General features: G+C 35.9%; 3 protein-coding genes across 15 annotated transcripts in view; 2 read left to right on the forward strand and 1 right to left on the reverse strand.

The window, feature by feature from the left end:
- Nucleotides 1-12,558, forward strand: part of LOC105213043 (uncharacterized) — a 131,732-nt gene extending 119,174 nt beyond the window's left edge. For 4 of the 8 annotated variants that reach the window (XM_054228730.1, XM_054228731.1, XM_029040750.2 and 1 more), the window contains 4 exons: nt 8,362-8,775; nt 9,888-10,401; nt 10,465-10,592; nt 10,851-12,558. In XM_054228730.1, the coding sequence (XP_054084705.1) occupies nt 8,362-8,775; nt 9,888-10,401; nt 10,465-10,592; nt 10,851-10,940 (1,146 nt within the window). In that variant the 3' untranslated portion in view covers nt 10,941-12,558. Of the gene's footprint in view, nt 1-8,361; nt 8,776-9,420; nt 10,402-10,464; nt 10,593-10,850 lie in introns of those variants that run through there. The other 4 variants (XM_029040753.2, XM_054228733.1, XM_054228732.1 and 1 more) reach the window with 4 other exon arrangements.
- On the reverse strand, nt 11,253-18,009 carry LOC105212955 (protein phosphatase inhibitor 2). Of its 5 annotated transcripts, none has more exons than XM_011185359.3 (5): nt 17,855-18,009; nt 17,086-17,276; nt 16,815-16,982; nt 16,659-16,750; nt 11,253-16,551 (listed from the first exon to the last, which is right to left on the reverse strand). In XM_011185359.3, exons 2-5 carry the CDS (start codon nt 17,166-17,168, stop codon nt 16,190-16,192), a joined length of 705 nt encoding a protein of 234 aa, XP_011183661.1. In that variant the 5' UTR covers nt 17,169-17,276; nt 17,855-18,009; the 3' UTR covers nt 11,253-16,189. The 5 variants fall into 5 exon arrangements, with proteins under 5 accessions (XP_011183661.1, XP_011183662.1, XP_011183664.1 ...); XM_011185360.3 differs by having other exon boundaries at nt 17,797-17,879; XM_011185362.3 differs by having other exon boundaries at nt 17,763-17,861.
- Nucleotides 18,010-18,204: 195 nt separating this feature from the next.
- LOC105212954 (85/88 kDa calcium-independent phospholipase A2) lies at nt 18,205-23,701 on the forward strand. Of its 2 annotated transcripts, none has more exons than XM_011185356.3 (14): nt 18,205-18,405; nt 19,851-20,143; nt 20,234-20,404; nt 20,498-20,626; nt 20,794-21,147; nt 21,206-21,471; nt 21,555-21,743; nt 21,810-21,913; nt 21,981-22,517; nt 22,574-22,661; nt 22,973-23,096; nt 23,157-23,280; nt 23,355-23,448; nt 23,509-23,701. In XM_011185356.3, exons 1-14 carry the CDS (start codon nt 18,396-18,398, stop codon nt 23,645-23,647), a joined length of 2,622 nt encoding a protein of 873 aa, XP_011183658.1. In that variant the 5' UTR covers nt 18,205-18,395; the 3' UTR covers nt 23,648-23,701. The 2 variants fall into 2 exon arrangements, with proteins under 2 accessions (XP_011183658.1, XP_028896537.1); XM_029040704.2 differs by lacking the exon at nt 18,205-18,405 and adding an exon at nt 18,766-19,190.
- The last annotated feature ends 947 nt before the right edge of the window (nt 23,702-24,648 follow it).

The raw sequence follows: 24,648 nt of genomic DNA on the forward strand, positions 1-24,648 counted from the left end.
ACGGAGCACGGAGTTGTGGCGGCCACTTTGGCAAACAACATTAAAATAGCCAAGGGCGCAAAGCACAAAACGCGCATCGCATTAAAACAAATTTGAATTCGGTTAGCCCAAAACAGACCATTTGAACATTTGAAAGTAAATAGCAACATGAGCACCGAGCATATGCCAGCAGACATCTCTGCCGCCATGCATTTTTGACTGTCTCGGTTTTTTCGCTTTTCCAGTTTTTCCACACGCTTCTGTAGTGGAAACCTCAAACTTCAACCGCAACAATGCTATTGGCTGGCAAAAAATGGCGGCAATTAAAATAAATGGGATTTTTCGCACTATGAATTACTACAAAATTGCAATGAGCACATGCGCACACGCGCACAAGCGCTCGCTTGCAGCAGCGCAGATGAGCTGAAGCGCAATGGCATAGAATTGCAAGGGAGACAGGGAGTCGACAATGCCATTCGTGGTCGCTACAGCGGCAAATAAATAAGATAAAAAACGCCGCAAACGCAAAAGTTAATTTATTTGTTGATCTGTTTAATTCTTTTTCCGTGCGCTTCATGCATTTGTTTAACGCATTGTCACATAAAAAATAATGGCCGCAAATGGACACAATTTAAAAGGTAACGAGCAGAAATTAAATGCCGCAGCCGCCATAATTAAAAGTGGCATGCAACACGCTCCCGAATGCGACGTTGCGTATACGCCCCGTCCGACGACGTCCAAGCGATTTGCCTTTACAGCAAATATGAACAAAGGGATTTTTGGCAAATTTTTGTCTTTGTCGCTGCTTCTTAATGAACTTTTGGCCAATTAACTGTACCGCACTGCATTGCCTTGCCCATTCATTAGTTCGTGTGCGACTACGCGATGGCATAACTCAGTAATTAACACTAACAGTAACACGTAAGCACACACGATCGCAGGGGACTTGAATAGCCCTCGACTCGAGTATGCTCACATGTACATATGTAAATAGACAGTTATAAATGTGTGTGTGTGTGTGTGTGTGTTTTATTTTATTCGACAACAAAGGACGAAGGACTTTCAGACCCCTTTCGGAATTCTTCTCAGGCAACTTCACTTTGTTTAGCTTTAAAACTTCCTCTTCTGCAGTCAAGCACTGCTTTGGCTCATAAATTATCGCTTTACTTGCAAATAGTTGGACACTTAATAATAATTAAGCCAAGGCGCAAGTCTTTGTAGCATCCACTGAAGAACACACATCCCCTCACGATTTAGCCCAAGTGCAGCAGGAGGAACGCAGAGCTGTGACTGTTCGCAGCTAAGCTGGGGCCAAGGACGAATGTGTGGTTGCCTCCATATGTAAAAGTCCAGTCTTACAAAGGCGATGTAGTTTATTATTCTATATTTGCTACCAGGCAAGGTCTAATATGACGCGGTTTTATTAATCCAAGGAGTTAAGAAAGCAACGCTAAATCATTTTTTCGAAATATTTCGTAAAAGTTAAAAACTTAAATCGGCGGCTTCTTCTATATAGAAGCTGTTGCTTCTTGCTGTTGCGATGGGCTCCACGCACCACTTAGTTAATTGTCTGCTAATAACTAAGTTATATTTCTTTCATTCTTTGAGCCAAAATCGTTAGCCACTAATTCTTCGTATACTTATGCATTCACTAGCACATAACTGTTCGACTCCATGAATGGAGCACTTGTTGTAAGCGTAGAACACATCATTGCCAACATACATACATACATATGAACATATATATTAGTGTATTTATCTTTTCATCTCTGCAAGCATCCATACGACCGTCATGTAGTACATGTGTGTGTTGGGTGTTGACTCGTAAGTGCACATTTGTACGGATCTGCGAGTGGCTTTGCAGCTGCCATAAATGAGTTGGTCATGGGGAAGTTAACGAGCGCTTAAATAGGCCTCTTGGGGGACGTTAAATGGAAAATATGACTGAAATTAAGCAAAAATCCAACAAAGGATCTAACGACTACTACTGCAGCAATGCAACAATAAAATGGAGAACATTCGGCTTTACGTCACATTTGTTTGGCAGACTGACTGACTACACTCGTATGATAACGAGCGTATTCAGGTCTGACTCTATGGCTATATATTCATGAACAGTTGAAGATTTTTAAAATATTGTCGACTTCTTCAAAAAGTAAAAAATATACTCAATGCAGTAATTATTAAGTTGGCCCGATTGGTTAGTCAGTTCAGGGACACATTTCGAAATGTACCCTTTAACAAATAACACACATATACACATACATATGTATGTGAACAGCATTAATCAACTTTGATTGATCAAATAAATTAACCCCTTTGCGGGTCAATTCCAAACGCAACACTTATTGATGTTGCTTTTGCTGATCTACAACTTCATTATTCAATTAAAATTGTGTATTAGAGCTCTCTTTATTTAGGACCACAAGAATACCTATGAATACAAGGTTTTCCATCTTTAAATTATATCGAATGAGGCTTACTGAAATGTGATTGCTTATAGCTTGTGTATATGAGCGCCAACATAAATGATTGTGTAAGCAAGTTCCATTTCGGAGGGAAGTGCGGTGATTCTACGCCCGCGCACAATAATTCAGTTGGACAGCATGGCGGATACGTAACACGAATTATTAAAGTTACCAACATTTTCGCGAGCTCAGCTAACCGAATTGCCCCCAGCACCCACAAATGACGAATTCCACCGACATTCCGCCGACAGCAGTGGATATGTTGATGCCACGCGCATCCTCGCGCGAGCCACAAGCTGCCCAGCCAGCGAATGCAGTGGCATGCGCTGCAGCTGCGGCCTAGCAATGGCAAAATGCACAAACTCAGTCGGCGCAACCATGACGAGTGAGATTTTTGCAATTCATATTAAATTTGCATAATGCATTTATGCCCGTTGATTAAGTGTGAGTAAATGTGAGTGAGTGCGAGGCAGCTTACGACTGCGCATACTCGTATGTACAAATGGATGTGTGTATATATGTATGTATGACAGATGGGGAAATGAAGTGGAAAGCGTCAGTCAAATTGACAGTAGTTCATGTATTGTTCATGCTTGCATTTGTACGAACATACAGACGAATTGATGGCAAGGCCGACGAGTTGAAAGCGCGCCGGCAGCGCGTTGGCAGTAACGGAATCGCTTATGCACCCGCACAGTCCCGTTGCTGCGCCTCTCGGCACAAAGGTGGAAAATAATTACGCGCCAGCAAATGCCTGGTCAAGAGAGTGTGAAGTATGGCAGAATTCCACAAGTGAATATGCGGATGATAGTGAAAGCGCAAACGTGTTACAACATGTCACGTTCATGCAACAGATCCGCATGTTGCGCGCACATGTAATTGAGAGTAAAATAAAAATAACACAGAAAATTGCAAATAGCGAGTGTTGCCCGTTGATGTTGATGCCGCAGATGCAACATATTGCACATACATAGTTAAACTGTTACTTCCAACAACTACAAGACTTTTGCCAGCATCAATTTCACACGCGAGCTTTCGATTGAACGGCGGCAGTTGCAGCGGCGGATTTGGCTCGGCCGCTCACAACAGCCGCCCAAACGAATTGCTGAATTTTTGATATTTTCATTTCGCGACCCAGCGCTGCAACTCGAAATTCATGGCTCACATTCACCGTAGGTAGCTATAACCACCAAGGAAATGGCTATAGCACCAGCACCGAGTTTGCAGTTGATTACAACAGCAACATTGATATGAAGGCGAACTCAAGTATACAACAATAAATGTGTACACAAACAATCTATTATTTATTATTTTTGGCGAAAAACGCTGCGCCACCAACTAAGGCTACTGTGATGTGATGAAAAGCCTGTATTACCCCCAATCCCATTGGGCCTGAAAGCGATATCCGGCAACTCATAAATGAATAAAAATGATATTTGCTATTCTCTATGTGCAAAATAAGTGGATTATTCCAACACTTTATGATGCTGTTAATCACCGCTCGTTGGAAAAAAATCTTCGATCGATTTGTGCTATGCATACTTACTTGAATCAAATTTGTCCACATTTTCGAAAGTGAAATAAATGTTCTTGTGAGAGTGTAACATCACACAGAAAAACTCCTCAGACCATTTCTCAATGGTTGGAGAGGTGTCACTCGATTGTGCTGAATTCTTTTGTGCACTTGGTTGCATTCAAACATTGTGCATACAGACAAATTAACCAGATGCATTCGCGTGCATGTGTGCATGCCCAACTTGTAAATACGAATATGTATTCCTCTATGAATATTTGCACGCAGTGCAACCACAATTGCAGTGGTCAAACAATAAATATGCCATGCATAATGAAAAAATGCACCACACTGATGGCAATAAACGCACAAACTTGATGGTGAATGGCAGGCGCGAATGGCTTTAAACTCACCCGTCCGCACGCGCACTCACAGCCCGCGCCGAAATGTCCATATGGCCGCTCATACGGCTGGAATTTATGGCGGCGAACGCAAAACATGCGTGAAAATGTGAAAATGGCTGGCTGACAAAAGTGCATTTAAAGGGACAAAAGCAAAAACAATAACAATAACACATTCAATATAGACAATCGCTCTCACCGCCCTCCAATGAACGCACGTCCGAGCGACTGAGCGGCTGAGTGACGGAACGACCGAGTGAATTTGTAATTGCGAATATACGTCTGCTTAAAAAATACTTCACAATTACTTTTTCAGGCGTTCTGTTGCACATCGACACCGCAAAAAATGCGAAAGCATAAAAAACACGCCGAATGCACCAAAAAAGCAGCGTGTGAGTAAATGGACGAGAGCACAAAAAGTCGCTCATTTCCTTATTCATCGTGGCGATAGTTGGTGCAACGCAAAAACATGCTTTAGCATTAAAATTAAATTTACTCAAAATACACAGCTTTTTATGTAATGTAAATATTTGGCAACAACAACAACAATAGTATTATGCTATAAAAAGTGCCTACACAATTATAACTGAGAAATAATTGAAGAGCCGAATGCAATTATTGCTCTGCCCAAGGCAGTGTCCATTTTGCACTTTAAATACCCTCAATGACGCTTTTTACCGGAAGTTAATGTGGTTACAGTGTAGATTTTTAAACACATCCAGCTTACGGTTTTGATCGTTGAAAAATATGTTTCTGGCTTGTATAGTTCTTAGAAGCCCAACAATGAGGATAGGCTTGACTCTGTTAATATGCCTCAATTTCGAATTGGCGAGACCGATTGGTGGCCTTTGTGAATACTTTTTGAATACTATTATGTCGCTGGGATCATTTACGAAACGCTCCGGGGGAGGCTCACCCAAAGGTGTCCTCGGAATACTGACCAACGCGTTTTCAAGCGGAACAGTCGATGTGTGCATAAATCATTATTTTTGTCAAATGTGAAGTAAACTTCGCTAATGTCTTTAAAAATATACACAAATATGTTTAAAACATAAGAAACATCCATTGATGTGGCAACAACAACCATCGCAAAACCTTTTCTGCTCTACCACGCCGAAACTGCGAACAAAAGATCGTTGATGCGGAAGTTATTAAGGCGAGGTGGGCAATACAGCTAATGAAGCGTCAGCCCTAACCAAGAGACACTAAGTAAGTAATAGAATATGGAACTTGTTTACACTATGCTGCTTTGTATTGGCAATAAAAAGTTTAAGCGCTTTGTGACGTTTGACTTTGAATGCCATGTAATTTACTTGCAATGAACCGCTTCGCCCAATAAAGGCGCTGAGAATGTCAATTGCAAGGGGAGGCGTGTCTAAAATAAAGCGAACCGAAATCAAATCAAGGCACGGTGAACCTTTTAGTCCACACTCCCACCAGTGTGCACGTATTGACAATGGGAAAGGACACCTTCGGAGTCGCTGCAAAAATGTCAGTGTATCTAAAGTGTTGGCGGTGGGGAAGGTGCGATATGGAAGACTTAGAGCCGATTAAGGCCTCGGAAAATGTCAGGCTTGAATTGCCGCCCCTGGCCGCGCACCATACGACACCAGCCACGCTGCATGCTATTGTCCTATCAAGCGAACGTAAAATATATTGCATAACCCAAATGGCAGTGGCACGCTGGCACGCCGCCGCCGCTGCTGCTGGCTTGTCATTTTGGCCATTTTTTCGCGTTTATTGTTGGCAATCATAATTTTCGATCAGGAAAAATGGTGTACATAATAACAGTTCGTGCAACAATAGCAATAACAACGGGCAAATGACGCAGTCAAATAAAAGGAAAGCGAAGATGTGCGCCACAATAATAATGATACCGGTGCAAACAAACTGTCGTTTGAAAAGACAACAAAAACAATTGAACGACAAAACACAAATACTTGTGTGAGCGATGCGCACGTGTGGCAAAACTGAATGCCGTAAAACGCAAGCACCGAAGCATGGAGATACATATGTACATACATACATACATACAGACTTGTACAAATATGGGGAACAAAGGAAAATATCTTTTGAAGGCGAAAAATTTTTCGGCAACAAAAGCATTGGAACCTGGCAGGGAATCAACGGCTTAAGACATTGTCATTGTCTGAGACGCTTTTGCAGGGGCTATTTACATATGTACGCAAGTACTTTTTATTTTGCTGGATTGACATTCATTTGAATCATTTTAATACTTGACTTTAAAATCATTTCGAATTTGATGAAGAATGCGAAATTATCATCTAGAAAGAAAGAAAAAAAGAAAATGTTTGACTTACAAAGCAAACTTTCTTCGAAGTTATTTAGCCCGTACTCTTTTTGCTCGTTTTGCAATGCACTGGCAATTGTCTCTCGTGATACGTGGTTTTTTTAATTCCTTGCACGGAATTCAGATGTGTGTATCCATTTTGCACAGATAAGTGTGCATAAAAGTTTACACTTCAAAAACCGTTTTTTATGGTCATTGTCTGTTACATGCAGACAAAGTGTGAAATAAGAGAATAGAAGAATTTTTATGTGCCTTCCTCGTCGTAAAATATTGCAAAGTCACATAAAATCAAATACCCATAAATGCGCAAATACATGTGCAAACTTGTTTCTTCTGCTACAGACGACACCTTCTTCCTAAACACTCGGCCATCCCTGCGCTTACCGCCAGCAGGCAGTTCGAAGATCGTTATCTGTGTGAGCAATAAACGACAATTTTTGATATTCAGCCAGTTAATATTGGGGATTTCGAGCTAGCGAGTGGGTGATAAACATAGCGTGTCTCCGTAGATTTGCGTACTTTTTATACGTACTGCACGAGTGTACATACATTAATGTCTGCGCTTAGGTCGCATGTAAAGGGAGTTTCTTTTGTAAAATACATAATAATGCTCGTGTATGTCAACTGGTAAGCTGTTGGTTAGTCAAATTTTTGTCTGAGCAAATTTTATTGGAATAGGATAATTCGTACTATGCAGTTCAACTGCGCTTTTAATTCCCCAAGCGAGAGTATTTCATGCTGCACGCGAACACAAATTGAGTTAAAATTCATAAACATAACCACAACAAAAACAAATGCTTCCAATCAAGGTGATTTCCTCCTTAAGGATAAGGTGAATCTGCGGAAAATAATTACGTAAATTAAGTGACTTACATAATATTTTCAAAGACATTTCTTTATAATTATTCCCTCTTCTCTCTCTCACTCTCTCTCTCCCTCCCTCTCTCTCTTCAGTTTGGTTAAACGTTCAAGAGCATTATTTTATCTAAATCTATGTGCAGGTTCGTTGTTTGAGTTCAAATTAATTAAACTCTTTAGTTGAACCCCACGGTATATTCTCAGTTAAGCACCCAGCAGAGATCCTTTTAATGCTAATATTATAATATGTGTGTATAATGCCACCCATGTGTGTGCAACTGTAAAAAAAATATCGTACAGAGCGGTGGACTATTAAAATCATAAGCCATTGTTGAATTTAATTCAATTCCGCATAGTGTCAAAGCGTGGCATTAGTGAATTCTCAAGAGAGTGGCTAAACGCTTTACACCCCTCCCTCGGTACAATCCCCACGATGAGTATGCAAGCTACTTTATTATATATTTATATATATATGTACATGCGTAGACATGTATATCAACTAAAATCATCCCAATTAGTATGTTCGTAGCATTAAGAAATTGTTCATGCATTGAGGTACGGCTTTTTTAACTTTTCTTCGCATTGTAGTCTCCATGAGTTTTGCCTGATTTTTGAGCGCTTTCGTGTAAGCCCCACATTTTGCAGCTATTGAATTTAATCTGCAGCAAAAAAATAAAAGTAATAAAGATGCTTTAGAATATTGTTAGCAAAAAGGTTTAGGAACAGAACTGACAAAAACTGATAAAAACAAAAAAATTCCGGATGTATAGATCATATGAGTATATGGTATTTTGTTCTTTTCGCTATTGCGATTCAATTGCATATTTTTAGGGTAGCATTTATAACAACGTCAGTCGTGCTGTTCGCGATAACTCATCCCATCCTTATCAACAACCACAACAACATCAACCGTCGGATCAACAACACTATGAATCACTCCAACAACCCATACAATATACCCAGGCTCAATTTAACCGCCAACCCTCACGTGAGCCGGCTGGTCCACCATTTGGACAACATTTAAATGAACAATACGGACAACCAACACCGGTCCCACAATACCAATTACACAATTATCCCGTTGAACCGCAACAACCCGAACAGCAATATGACCCGAATTCCTCATCTGGTTGGAGACCAATCCGCCCGCCCATGCCTAAGGGTCAAAGTGAATTTGTAACAAGCCCTGTAGGTGGCGCGCCCTTTTATCCGAGTCACGGCCAACAAGAACCATCTACACCACAGGTACTGGAACAAATGTACCCAAGCACTTGCTAAAAGCGTGAAATGTTTCTCTCCTCTTATTTCGCTTCTTAATGTGGTAGGCGCTCATTTGCATAAGCTTTACAATTCATGTTCCCGAAGAATCCGCTTTGCACTAGGCGATCATATTTTCTAAGTGACGAGCCTTAGTCACGCTATAGCCTTCGGCCTGAATAGCCTCTGCGCTTGTCGTTCCGTCTGCGAGTTTCCTTTTTCTCAACATTCGGTCCGAATTCCAACAGATGTGGCATTAAGTTGATTCAATTTTTTTTAGTTACAAAACCAAGCCAAACCTACAAGCTATCAATTTTTTATTTTTTTTTATCTGCTGGCAATGCATTTAATGGAAGTAATAAACAAATAGTTTTAGTAAAACATATACTCTAAATTAACATGCACTCAAAGTATTTAGCCGCTTACAATGCACTAATGCAAAAATTCACACTTTGTTTATAAATACACATTCAAATACACATTCAAATACACATAAGTATTACATATGTACACTTGAGCATATCGTCGCACTTAAAAATTATTTCTATATTCATTCATTTGTGCCGATAACAAAAGTAATTGAATTTTAATCTATGCTAACAGAGCTTTTCTTTTATCTCTCGCAAATTTCAGCTTACAAAACGCACATAATTAAAAACGCGCTCTCACAAGCTTTACTTTTATGTACCCACATTGTTGCTTATATAGTCTTAATCTGCGTTAATCCAGTAACATTTTTTCGAATAATTTAATCTCCCAATTTTTTCTAATTAAAATATTTTTCACCTTCTTTTCCCTCTTCAACCTTTATGGACACAACCGTGCTCTCTCTCTCTCTCTTACTGTAAAACATCCTGAATATTATATTCGTTTGTGTGATCATATACATATGTATGTACGTTTATATGTTATACTTTCGTGGCGAATGTACGTACTTCCACAAACAATTAAATGCATGCAACAACGAAACCGACACCCTACAACATTCTAAACGATAACCCATCTACACACTACCTTCGTATGTTCAACAATATAAATAAATTGGTGGGCATCTGCTGAATTTCCGAAAACGTTATCGAATCGAAATCAACAAACAATAGTATCGCGCCACATCATACGATCAATATCAAGGCCAACCGCAGGCACAAAGCTACCAGCCACACCAGGGCTCGCAGCCTCCTTATACCCAACAGCCCTACTATCAGTCGCAGCAACAACAGCAGCCATCTTGGGCACATAATCAGCCTATCCAGCAATACCAACCAGCTCAGGCGCCTTACCAACAGGGACCTCCACAGTCGCAGCAGCAGCAATATCAAGCTGCTCCTCCATCTAATTATCAATCGCAAGCATATCATCAAGCATCTCCTCAACAACAACAACAACAACCACAACAACAATATTCGACTTTACCACAATCCAATCAATATAATTCTTATTCACAGCCTCAACACGTTGGCCAGGATCAACCCGATCACCAAGCGCCAGCACAGAGTTTGCCGCAAGATTATCGCGGCGGAAGTCCCGGAATTATAACGCTACGCAAGGAAGCGCCGGTTACACAAAAGCCAGCCCCCGTTTACAACGCCCAACCAGCGGCCGTTAGCTTTCAAGGTAAGACGATCTTTCAATTCAATCGTAAGAGACGTGTCGTAAGCATTTTCTCACCACAAACAGGAGGCAGCAACATGCGCGGAGATTTGAAGTGGCCACCACCAGAATATAAAGAAGCCGCCGTTCGCGAAAATGAAGAACGCCGGAAACTGGCCCAGGGACCAGTATGCCGCCCACGGAAAGTCAATCGCGTAAGCTCATTTAATTGCCATTCATTAGAAAATGCTCCGATGCATTTGCCTTAACGCCTGCTATGCGAATATGTCAAATATTGTGCGCGAATATTAGAAGCCGTCTTCTTCGCAGAGTAAAAAAAGTCCAGTGGCTCACCTGCTTCCCTTGTAATATAATAAAAATCTCAAATTCAATGCTTACTTTTTCCCATTTTAAATATTTTATCTATTTTATCTATAATAAACCGTTAATCGATTTCGCTTTTTAATTATCAGGATTACACAACATTCTTCGCTAAAAACGCACTGAACAGCTACTACCCCAGCTACAAGGTGCCACCAGGCACCCAACACATGTTGTCTTAAAAGATATGAATTCGAAAACCAGTTTGCTGGAACCAGACCCTGGAAAAAGTGAATAAATCAAATTTCAATACAAAAACCAAAAAAAAAAAATACTTCACAAAAAATGCAAAAAAAAAATAAAATAATTTTCATAATGACATTGAAAAGTAACGAAAAATGTAACTAATTGTACGTTATAACGAAATGAAACATCAACTAATCACGAACTAACCCAAAGGAGCATTGAAAAACAAAGAGCAAATAGCAAAAAAGCCAAAAAAAAATGTACTAGGTCAAATTTACACTAACGAATTTTGTTCTCAAATCTGTACATGGACAATCGAGATGAATAGGGTTGGGAAATAACCCTTCGGACAATACGAAATGTCTTGATGCTTTGGAGTGTGTGAGTCTGCGAGGTCGTCGGCTGTGCTCAACGAGGCGGGGGTACGTTAAAAACTACAAAATGATACACGGTACTTTACACCAACAACAACTACGCGTGCCACTGGATCATTGAACACGCCCGAGATGTCGGGAACCAAGCGCCAATGCATTAACATTAATCTATGTACATACCTACACATATGCAAATGAACGCTTGTGTGTATGTAACGGTTTTTTTAGATTTCTTTTAATTTATAACCACAATTGACTCAACTATCACAATCTTGCACGCATGTATACATCGTACTTCGTGTGTGAGATGGGGTGGTTGAGGATTAATTTTCATAAAAAAAATCAATTTTTAGTAGTAAGTGACTCGATGTAAATTAGTTTTGAATACATAAATACTTGGAAACCGTCCTAAGGCGAACTCCATCTTAGGATGTTGGCGAAGAAAAACAAAAGCGTTCCACGAACATCCGACGCTGAACTGAGTTTTCAAATAAAATCAAATGAAAATACCAAACGGAAATCTACTATCTAAGCAATCTACAATACAAAAATTCTGATACGAACTATGGCATATTGATGAGGCTTTAAACGATTTTGACATAACGGAAACATTTTAACTTTAATTTAAACAACTCTCCTTCGAAAGCAAGCAACATGTTCATGTGTCACTTGCAAAGAAGTTGTCTTTTAATTTCATTTATGATTTGCTTATCATTTCAGTTGCATCCACTTTGCAACATATTTTTAATTATGTTTCATTTCAAATTGTTATTGCATAAAAAATACAAAAAAAAATATAAATAAATATAAACAATAGTTAATATATTAATGAAATACATATATATTAAATATTAGTTTTCTCCATTTATTATTAAGTCAAAGAGCATACATATAATATATATAGAAACAGTTCGCAACAGCAACAGCATGCAATGTTGCAGACCCTAGTTGTAAGAGTAACAAAACGCAAGAAAAAACTATTTAAGTATGTATATGTATATATGAATATACGCATACAAGAATGTAAGAAGAGGAGCAGCTGAAGTTCATGCACAACCACATAATGGTGGTGGGTGTCCTGAAAGCACTAAGATATATTTACAAATGAAAAATCAAACTTATGTAACAATGTAACCGATTAACTACATCTACATATGTACATCCATCAGAGGTGTAAACCAATAAATATTAAGAATAATTCATGAAATCACATTACCTCAGTGGACGCAATTTGTGCCATTAGTCTGGTCAACCGCGGCGAGTGGGCGTCCGCTCCTCAGGCTATAACTTTTTAACACCGAGGATGCCGTTATAGCCTTTGGGTCGTGCCGGCTGGCCTTGAGTTGCCAAGCGTGATAGCAGCATTGTGATATTACACTGATCATTCATGATTTTCATCCATTTATCCGACTATATGCAGACATACATACATGCAATATGAACATATGTATGTATGGATTTGTATATTATCAGCACTCGAACCGACTACCGGCTATTTCGTACTGGCTTTACGACTCGATTATGACAAAATTTACTGATTTGAATGAAAATCGCACGACGTACTTACTTATACATATATATGTACATACATACAGAAGAAGTACGCACACATAGAGATTGATTTGTCTTCACCCCCAAATCATTCGATATGAAAAACCTGGAAATAAAAAATAAAAAAAAATACAAAATTAAGCCAATAATACACCCGCAAAAATAATTATCCATATAGTACATACATAAGTATATACACACTTGATAACGAATTGGTTAAAATACGATTGAGAGAAAACGCGACAAATGTGTAAATGAAAAAATATAGGAAGCTCTCCGAGCGAAATTGTTTTGCTAAATTGGCATAGATCAGCCCAACTTATACTATCTAACTCGACAATTAACTGTACATTGTAAATGATGTGATTAGTTGATGGATTAGGAAGGTACACAATTACATTAGCTTAAAACTTGATGAAATCAAATAAATGTAAATTTGTACATCTCTGAACAACCGGAGTTATAAAAAAAGTGTTTCTTTCATTCTTTGGCAAACGCTGATCATAGGTAAGTTCATGACAACTTTAGCAGCGAATACAACTTTATATGTGGGAAAAAATTCTAACTTCAAAGTAAGGACTATGCTTGGGCGCAGTCACTCATTATGGGTGTATGCAATGATAAAGAGGATGCTCATCACTCATCATTTGTGGTTAATAACCGTTTTGTTGTTCGGGACAATTTAGTTTTGTCCATTTATTTTCATTAAGATATCATGGTATTGAATTTTTATAAAAAAATATAAATAAATAAAAGAATTTTCAGGACATATTGCACAGATTCTAATAGATTTGTTCACCTACAATTGCATCGGAAATATAAGCATGAAGTTTGCAAAATTTTGAGTACAAACGGTTAATTTGTATACAATTAAAATAAAAAAGCCTTGTCCAAAAATCTGAATATTTATGATTTTGTTAACAAAAAAATAAAAACTGAAAATTTAAAATTATTTTTTGTCATATAAAATTAACTTAAGTATGTAAATAGATATGTTAGCAAAAATCGCACTTTAAATCCCACTGAAATAGCTATTCAAATAGATTTTGGCGAATATTATAGGCTTACAAATCAAAATAAGAGTGCTCATTTTAACAAGGTTGTCGGGAGAAGTTTGCTTTTATAAGTGACAAGCTAACGCATATCACATTATTTTCTTCATAAATCTCTTAACTAAAATTAGGAAATCCTTTAGTTGCTTTTCTAAAATATTTATTTTTCTTAAGGTAACTGCTCCCAGTTTAAAAAGAAATTTATATTATCAAGTCTGGTTGATTTTTTTAAATAATTAAAATACTCTTCATTAGAATATAATTTTTTGCAAGTAGCCGTCGATAGAGTGGGAGCAGTTATCAAAAGGAACGTCTGGCAGATAACGAAATCCAAAAATGTTTATACCCAAGGACAGCATTTTCTGAAAAAAAACTGTATTTCACATTCATAATACTATTTTCATGTCATACTACTATATTTGTTGTGTTTCACGTTGGATGTTAATTAAAATATAAATAAATAAATACATTTACTACTTTTTTAAGCCATTTTATAGGACATGTTGTTAAACAATAAATAATAAATGATGAAAAAAACGGGACATGTCGCACCGTGCGAATGTGGTAAATATTTAATTAAAAAACTATGAATTGTTGTCCCCAATAACGACTTCCATTTTTTGTCCGTGCGAATGCCTTGGTTTTCGTTCGACATGACGGAAATGCCCATATAATTTGTTTACTTAATATTTTTTATTAAAAACATTTACACAAATCTCAAAATACTACGAACTCCCTCCATCTATGACCACCATTTTCATTTGTAACAAATAATCCAACTTTCGAAGTACCTAAGTTACTGTGAGAATCATCCGATTTGAAGGCATTAGAAGTTGAAATTTCGTTTCAAAATTCCACTCTCCAATATACATATGTACATCATATATGTACGTATGTTTGCAATGCATCCGCCAATTGAAGATTACTTATTAACATTTAATTATTTTTATCACAGGCTGTAATTTATAAAAACAATTCCACGTGGGCGAAACTGAATATGTTTGACTTAAGATTAGAAATATACAATTGAAATGAGTAATAAGCATTGTACACACATATGTACATCCAATTATTATCTTCGGTAATTAAAGTCACTTCTCTGATTTGATTACAATTAGACAAAGCAAAGCATAAACAATTGCAAAGCTTTCAATGCATTAACATATTGATTTTGTTACAAAATTAATTCAGTGCAACAATAATTGATCATTTGAATAAATTTCTACTGGATACAAACGAGTTGCATTCGATTGGATCGGAAGTTAAGATTAAATTACGACAATAGATAGCTGCCATCACTGGTCATTTATTAGATCTTCATCAACATATATATACATGTTTTGCACGCATACATAATTAAATGCAAGGATTAGTTAAATGGCTATTAAATTATTCGTATTCCTAATAAACAAAATTCTTTAAAAGTTTTCAATTCTGGAAGTTTGTGGAGCAAATTAAAAGATATTTATCAGAACAATACAATAATGTACAAATGCACTTGGCGCTTATGTGTGTAAATGATTTACATATTTAGTTAAAGTTATATTATCTTCTGAACAAAATGATTAACAAACACTATGCCATTGTTATGGCAATGTTAAATGTAAGCGATTTTCATGCGGCTTTCATTTCATTTATTTTATTTTTTATATCAACTATTTGCTTATTCGTCGTGATGATTTTCAATATTTTATTAATCTTGTTTGAAGATTAAAAATTTAAGATATTAAGTTTATATGATTTAATGATTAACATATTTCATAATTAGCTTTTCGAGTAAATTTCTAAAGAAGAGCATATCATATTTAATTAAAGGCTTTTTCACACATTAATCTTCAATTACTAATGTTTTAATACAGATTTCGAGTATATACTATAAAACGAAAAAAACATTAAACGCGTGAAATAGTTCGTCATTTTTTTTTTACTTGTGACACGATTTATTTCAAAGCTTTATTCGAAAACTATTCCTTCTTTTAAATCAAACAATGATTAACATACATACATATTTTTAATTTGACACAATTTTATTGCTTTGAATCCATGTAAGCAAAGAGGAGAGCAATATTTTTTATATTAATTGGTTTGTTTGATTCTTCTCGATTTTTAGTTATGTAATTGTCAAGATTAAATTTAATATTACGAACGATCACGTGTTGCTTTTGTCGTTGATTCAAATATTATTTGTTTAAATTATGTTTACGTGCTTTAATGTAGCAAAGACTAATGCGTATATGTGTTTTGTATTAAGATATATTTATACATATACTAATCCCTTCCATAACAAGGATGGGAGGGCTGCAATTGTCCGTCAACATCCATATTGGTTGCTGAAGGTCGGTTGCTTTCGGAAGAATCAATTTCGGAGTCTGGTTCTGTAGTGCCGGTTTCCTCCTCTACTGCACTTTCAGGCAATACCTCTTGTTCTGTGGTTTCACTTTGAAGTTCAATTTCCTCATTGTTAGATTTTTCAGCAGAAGCTACTGATTTAACATCCTCCCCAATAGATGAAATATCATTCTCTTCATCTTCATCCCCCAGTTCTTCCTCAATCAATTTACGCGCTAGTCGAACCGCTTCAAATTCATTGTAATGCGCTTTTCTGCGACGTTCAAACTCAAGTCGACGAACTGAAAATAAAAATGTAGTATTGTAATTATATGTTTGTATTTAATGTACAAATGAGGTAATGGAAGAGGAATTGAGTTTTTAACAGCATTAATACGCGTTCGATTACCTTTTTCTTCCGGTGTCTCATCGATGTTTTCTTCATCAGAAATATCTTCAGAACCGAATGCAGGCGATTGAGTACTCGCGGCAATACGTAGCCTGTAGATAGTTAATAATGCAAGTTTTATATTTTCTAATTAAAACAATTGTCAAGCTATATTACTTTTCCGCGAGCAAATTTGCGTCTAACGCATCTGTGTGGGCCAGATCCGGAATAACGTAATTATATGGCGTTTTCGGCTCATCAATTTTCATATGACCATAATCTTTGTCATGTGGGTGGTAGGTTTGCAAAACATTCAATTCATCAAACTTCGCACTCTTGCGATAACTACAGTAAAAGAAAAGTATAAATAAAAAACGATAGATCAGAAAAACAAAACATCACATATTAATTGGATTCGATTTGGCATTGACGCTTGCATTACACTCACCTCGCAGCGCCGGGCTTATCAAAACTGCTGGAATTTTTTAGAATGCCCTTACAAGGTTTCTTGGCATCAGGCGAGTCCTGCATTTTCTGCGTTTGGCTCTTTAGTTTAGATTTTGCTGAGGTCTACGTTTTATGTATTTAATGTGAAGCTTTTGGTCTACTAATTCGAGAAATTGTCCGATTACACAGTACCTACAAATAAACCAAAGTAAATAAATCAATTGTAAAATCGTGTTATGTATGTTGTATGTATTCCAATAAGCTACTTTCGTCAAATGAATCAATGACAGAGTAAAGTCAACGGGCATAAACAATAAAATTAAATATTAATATACTCATTAAGGTCATATATCTTTAACATACTAAAAATTTATAGCAATAACTAGAAAAAATGTACCAACATAATTCCATTAATCTGCACTAGTGCTAGACCAATTTGTTTACACTATTCATTCATTAATTTTATCTTTTGCCAATCCTATATAGATTCTATCACTTTTCGTGTGCTGTTCAGTTAGTTCAGTTAATATGTAATTTTCACAGAAAATAAAAATCATTTATATAGATACGACGGATTCCCTATAACACATTAAATGTTCTAAAATCCGCTCCACCCATATGCAAACGGCGTTTTATTTTATTATTTTGATACACTTTTAATTCTGCGTAATCCCTTACACTAGAAATATAATTAATTACAAACAATTTTTACTTATATTTGACTCAAAAATGTCATCCTTCGCAAAGCAAAAAAAAATATTTTTGCGTACCTGTAAACTTTTCGATTACGGAAGAATTTTTAGCTATTCCGTTTTATATGACAGCTGAAAAATCAAACACCAGTTAGGAATTTTTTTCCGATAGCAAATATAAAAAGTGCTACCAATTGCATCCGATCGGATATTCAGTGAATCAGAATGACCTGCATCTCCAACAGGAGATGTCATGAATCATATTATAAATAATTACCAGAAATGTATATACCTACGTATGGGTTCACCTTTCTCATATGCACGTTTTTTAACAAAATTCAAAACACAAATGCAAAATTATAAATTAATTTGTTATGACATCGGCAACACTTATTATTGTTGAATTAAATTAAAGTACAGCAACTCCGTCTAAAACAGCTGATGTTGGTACAGAATAATTTTAAACAATTGTAAGTGGTGTCATTTTGATAAACGGTGAATTGTGTGAAATAAATTTTAAACGCATTATTAATTTAAAAACAAAGTAGTGGGAGCGAGTCATCGTAAACTAAAAAGGATAATATATTTCAAGACATTGGAGTAGACAGAAATCCACATAATGTTTAATGGTAAGAATGGTACTAACACTAATGCATATGCTTACGAACTTTCTTTCTATTATTCTATAGTGTACGATTGTCATATAACTTGTTAACACAAAAAAGTTTTGAATTGTTAATGTATAATCTCGATTATATGTATGTATGTACATATTTATTTCCTTGTTCATATCAGAATTACATAAAATATACCAGTGTAAAGCGTAGAATCGACGAATTATATCTGTGGGAAGTCCCGAGTTTCTGAATACCTATACCTATAAAAAATATTGCAATATCGTTATTTACCAAATATAATAAGGATAATATTTCAACATTTCTTATACATTATATATTAACTTAGCTTACAATTTTCCGGGTTACATCGTCCAAATAACAGCGCTTGACTGATTGACTGAAATCCGTACTGATATTTATATTGAATAATATTAAATATGAAATAATCCATCAGAATTAATACATACATATGTACATTAATAAAAACCGTATTAAGCTCTTCTATATGTGAAATACTTCCAAATTTTAAAATTGACGAATTCCGAATATAGACAATTAAAAATTGCCTATAATTATAAATATAGTATGTACAAGTCAAGCTCTCTCAAATATAGTGACTTATCAGCTTTTGATCTTTTGCACTTAAATTTTAATTCTAATCTCTCAATGTTTGGCATACCAGTAGACAAAGTATGTCATGACATAACGTGATTTCTGTGAAACGTACTCTGAAAACGACTTAACGAAAATGTCGTATTCTCTATTTATATAGTTCTTTATTTCAACTAAGTCCTAAGGTAAGTGTGAAGTGGGATTTGCTTTATAAGCATTGGTCAAGATTAGTTTTTACGTCTTTTCAATTTCGTTTTGACGAATTGACTATTGACGGAAATGGAAAACAATTAACCAAAAACTATATATATGACGCCCTTGATCACGTGTACTTAAAGAGAAATGGAACTCCAAAGAATAACCAGAACGATAAAAGAGAGTTAGAGCCATGCTTCATACTGCAATGGAAACATTATAATTGATAAATGTAGTTTATTGATTTTAACCATTCTCTTAGCACAGCGTTTTAACAATGAAGTTGATGTATTGTTTGAATGAACAGATCTTTGCGCTGCTTTTAATTAAATTTAAATGTTATGTTAATATAAAAAATTGAGAATATGACCACTTTAAATAGGATATTTGTCATAATTTTCAATATAGCGTTAAACAAAGCTTTTTTGATTGTATAAAAAATAAGATTTCCAGATTAGTTCATAGCCAACACCATACATTACGAGAAACTTAAAAGTGTGATTGTTCAATCACATTTAAATGGTAAAACTGTATATAATGATAAAATCAGTTACAGATTAGAAGTAAATCTCTAAAATATTCTATATACATACATATTTACATATATTTTAATTCTATATGCTTTACTTTTATTTAATTTATTTGTTTAGTTCTCCAACGGTTACTAGGAGGCGATACTCCACCGAATAAAGTGCTTGAAATCAAAGGAGAGTCTTTAGGAAGTTTATTAGTAATAGGACGAGATGAAGGCATGGTTCTTTATTCGCCGCCCTTCAATTCAACAGACAAAAAGGCATGCTATGAAATTGTTCTCCAACGACATGTTAATGATCCCGCCAACACTTGCTTTAGCCTCTTTCGATCGCCTGTTCAGCAGGAAGCTGAAGACCGATTCAATGCTTTTGTACATCGTCTACCCGTTTTTGTTTCTATTGTCAAAGAGGTAATGTTGTTATGATAACTTGCACAAATGTTTAAACCAACATTTTCTGGAATTTCATTTTATCAATTCATATTCGCCGAATACGTCCAGTTCTTCAATGTTAACGGTATACAAAGAGTATGTGACGCCTTAGCAGAAAATCCGTCCTGGTCACTAGCCCATTTGGTCGCCTATTTTAATCTTACTGACTACGTAAGCAATCCGAAAGTCCTAGAATTCATCGATTACCCTGACCATGTACACCTTATGTCACCATTTCAGGTAATATTAATAAAAGCATTTCTCGCACTACCTTTGACCTTCCTTGTAATCTTGTATCTTTTAATTTATGTATTATTACTAAAATATATTTAGCTTGCTATTAAAAATGGCAATATGGAAATGGTTAGGACATTAATGCCACTTTGTAAAATGGAGCATTTGGATAACAACAGTAATTCCGTTTTCCATTACGCCGCTAGCACAACAAAAGAAATTATAAATGTAAGTACAAAAAAAAAATTTAAATGTTTTCTAAGAAATATAAAAGAAAATAAAAGTCTCGATGGTCTAACGACTTGAAAGCTATCCAAGCTAAAGTAAGGATCTGTATTTGCATCCCAACTAACATTGTTATTATAATATTATTAAATAATTTAATTACTTTTCAGTTGCTAACCTCCAAAAGCACTGAAAATCTCAATCACATCAATTCTGATGGTTATCCCCCGCTACATTTAGCATGTTTATCGGACAAACCAGAGTGCGTAAAGGCTTTACTGTTAGCAGGAGCAGATGTTAATTTGAACGCCAAAAATATGAGCAAAATATACAAATCTAGTACACCGACCTCAGTAGCTGAATTTCTCAAAACCAATGCCAATAAGTTGTACACACAGGATATGAAATACGGTGGTACTCCCCTGCATTGGTGTTCATCGCGTGAAACATTACATGCTCTCATCATGCAAGGGTGCGATGTCAATGCCACTAATTTCGATGGACGCACGGCTCTTCATGTGATGGTAATATTGTATTTTCTACATTTGGACGAAGCAATAACTGATTTACGTTCACATTCAGATTGCTCGAAACCGATTTGAATGTGTTGTTACGCTGCTGGCTCATGACGCTGATATCGATGTATTTGATAAGGATGGGAACACAGCTTTACATATAGCCATTGAAAAGAAATTGGTTCCCATCGTTCAATGTCTTGTTGTCTTTGGTTGCGATATAAATATGAAAAATAAAGATGGGAAAACGCCAAGACACTTGGTCGGCACTGATTCCAATGGCGGAAAAGACAGTGAAATTCTTTATATTTTACACTCAGTTGGTGCTAAGAGGTGAGAAGCCACAAAACAAAAAAAAACTGTCGACATAGAATTAGACATATAAATATATGATTCAACTTTGCATAATTTAATAGATGCCCAGAGTCGAGCACAAAGTGTCCAGCAGGCTGCAATGCGAAAGGATCGTACAATGGGATACCACCCGAGTCCCCCGAACCAGTCGAACAGCGTGAGCATATTGAGAATATGTTAGCATCAACTAGTCGTCAAGCAAAGGATATATTTTTGGGTGCATCGCTTAATGGTGGCGCAGTTACACCGGAGTAGGTTCTTATTACTTGTATAACATTTATTTGCCAGAAATTCATGTCTGCATACCCCATTGACAGACCTACCGTTATCGTTGATACCGAAAAAGAGCAGAAAGGGCAAAGTATTATGGATGCCTTATTGGGGATGTTTACCACGAAGGTAAATGCCGACGGTAAAAAAGGTGAGGCTCGTTCATAACTAGCAATTATAATTAAATTAAACTCAATTTTACCTTCCATACACATAAGTTTCACCCACCAACAGTTTGGAAGGTGATGGTAGCGGTGACGCTACTGGAGTCAATACGCCAACAACACCAGGATCTGCTAACAGTGTTTCCAGCAATAAAGGTGAAAAGCCATATGGTCGCGGTCGTTTATTATGCTTAGATGGTGGCGGTATTCGTGGTTTGGTGCTCGTTCAAATGTTATTGGAAATAGAGAAACTTTCTCAGACCCCAATTGTGCATATGTTTGACTGGATTGCGGGCACTAGCACTGGTGGTATTTTATCACTTGCCCTCGGTTGTGGTAAAACCATGCGCCAGTGCTTGGGTGTGTACTTACGATTGAAGGAACAATGTTTCGTTGGTTCACGACCCTATCCAAGTGAATTGTTCGAAAAAATATTAAAGGACAACTTAGGCGAATACACAGTAATGACAGATATTAAACATCCTAAAATAATGATAACGGGTGTAATGGCTGATCGTAAACCAGTAGACTTACATCTTTTTAGAAATTATCACAGCGCCAGCGATATTCTAGGGATTGTTACACCTATTAGTAAGTAATCATGAATTATTTTGGTGATTTCACTGTTTCTCATGTAAGTTTTATAGACAATCGTCGTGTGCCTCCGCCGCCTCCAGAGGAACAACTCGTATGGCGCGCAGCTCGGGCCACCGGAGCAGCGCCATCATATTTCCGGTTAGTAAATATTTACGCAATATATTGCAAAAATAGACATTTTATAACCAAAAACAAAAGTCTAGAATCATAATTATTGTTCTATTTTAAAACGCTATCTATGAATATTTAAAACAACAAACATTAAGTTCGTGAGTCGCAATCCCGTTTATATTTTTAATTATATAAATTTTTGCATTTCAATATCTTTAAATTTGATCATATTTTTGTAATTCTTACTTGCTTCTTTGTATTTTTATTATGTTAGTCCTTTTTTAACGGAAATGGTTTCGTAAGTCAATTATTTTATATACTCATTTGGCCTTCCACAGTGCTTTCGGGCGTTTCCTTGATGGCGGCTTAATCGCAAACAACCCGACACTAGACGCCATGACCGAGATACATGAATACAATATGGCATTACGCAGTGTGGGTCGTGAAAAGGAAGCTGTTCCGGTAAATGCGTAATTTTTTTTTTACATTTTTGCTGTATTTTTACCATTTTGTCTTTTGTAGGTTTCAATTGTTGTATCACTAGGCACCGGCTTGATTCCAGTAACCGCGCTTAAAGATATTGATTTGTTTCGCCCTGAAAGCATATGGGATACCGCCAAACTAGCTTACGGATTCTCAACAATTGGTAAATAATAGCAAATACTTGCATATACTTGGGCGCACATAATAAAGTAATATTTACAATAAAAAAATATTTAGGTAACTTGCTTGTGGATCAAGCGACAGCTTCAGATGGACGAGTTGTGGATCGCGCGCGTGCCTGGTGCAGTACTATTGGTGTTCCCTACTACCGGTATAGTGTAATGTAGTCAATTTTAAGTATCAAGTATTTATTCATTTCGTATTCATATAGATTCAACCCACAACTCTATGAAGATATTGCAATGGATGAAAAGGATGATCAAAAATTAATAAATATGTTATGGCATTCAAAAGCCTATATGCACAACAATCGCAACAAAATAATAGAAATGATAAATTTTTTGAAATAGCATATCAGGAAGTTTTAACCCGCCAAATGTTTCTCTTAAAAATAGTTGAAGAATCAATATTATATGTTTGTTATAGAATAGTGATTAAAATTCGCATGAGAACATTCATTAACTCGCTATAAGAGATGTATATATCCATCACTTCCATTCAAATTAAATCTGATTCTCAAATATTTTCAGCAAAGCACACATTTACTTGCGTGTAGTTCGGTATTATTAGTGTGGTTTATACAATTCGCACCAATAAAATAGAAACTGTAATAAAGCTTCTACCAAATATTAGATTTTATATGAATTTTTACTAAAACCGCCACCCCATCCAACGTATACATTCAAATTTCCATACTGCACATAAAAACATTTATAATTTGATCATTTTCGAGGGGTGGATATTAATAGGCAAATGAAGTTAAATATTAGGTTAATAAGCGAAAACTTTCACTTTGAGTATACACGCACTGTTTGGAGAATATCGATTATATTTTGTGATCATGCAATTGTCTTATATGCATTACGTTATTTTAAAATAATTCTTAATCATAAAAGCATATGACATTACAATTATTCATGTTAAGTACAATATTATACACATGGTCTCCATCTATATAAAAATAAATTTACTAAAAACTAAATTCATGTTTATATCATAATGGTGTTTCAAGTGTTGTCGATGATTAATTTTTATGTATGAACGTTTCTCTTACCGAAATCTGCATTCCGTTTATTTTTAATATCAATTCGTGACTCGAGTAATACCTCAACTTATTCTGTAATAATATTTTCATATGTATTCATATATTTATAAGTTTTGAGTTAGCAATGTAAATATTCTCTGTATCTCTAATAATACATTTTACAATTAAACTTCAAATATATTATATATACATATATGTTAATGGAGATGTGTTTTATATTATAATTATTAGATTAGGTGAGATTGTAAAATGAAAGCATATTTGTTTATTAAAGCCTAGTGCAACAAGTATTTTCCAAAGCGAGCA

The sequence above is a fragment of the Zeugodacus cucurbitae genome, chromosome 4, assembly GCF_028554725.1.
Source record: "Zeugodacus cucurbitae isolate PBARC_wt_2022May chromosome 4, idZeuCucr1.2, whole genome shotgun sequence".
Lineage (NCBI taxonomy): Eukaryota > Metazoa > Arthropoda > Insecta > Diptera > Tephritidae > Zeugodacus > Zeugodacus cucurbitae.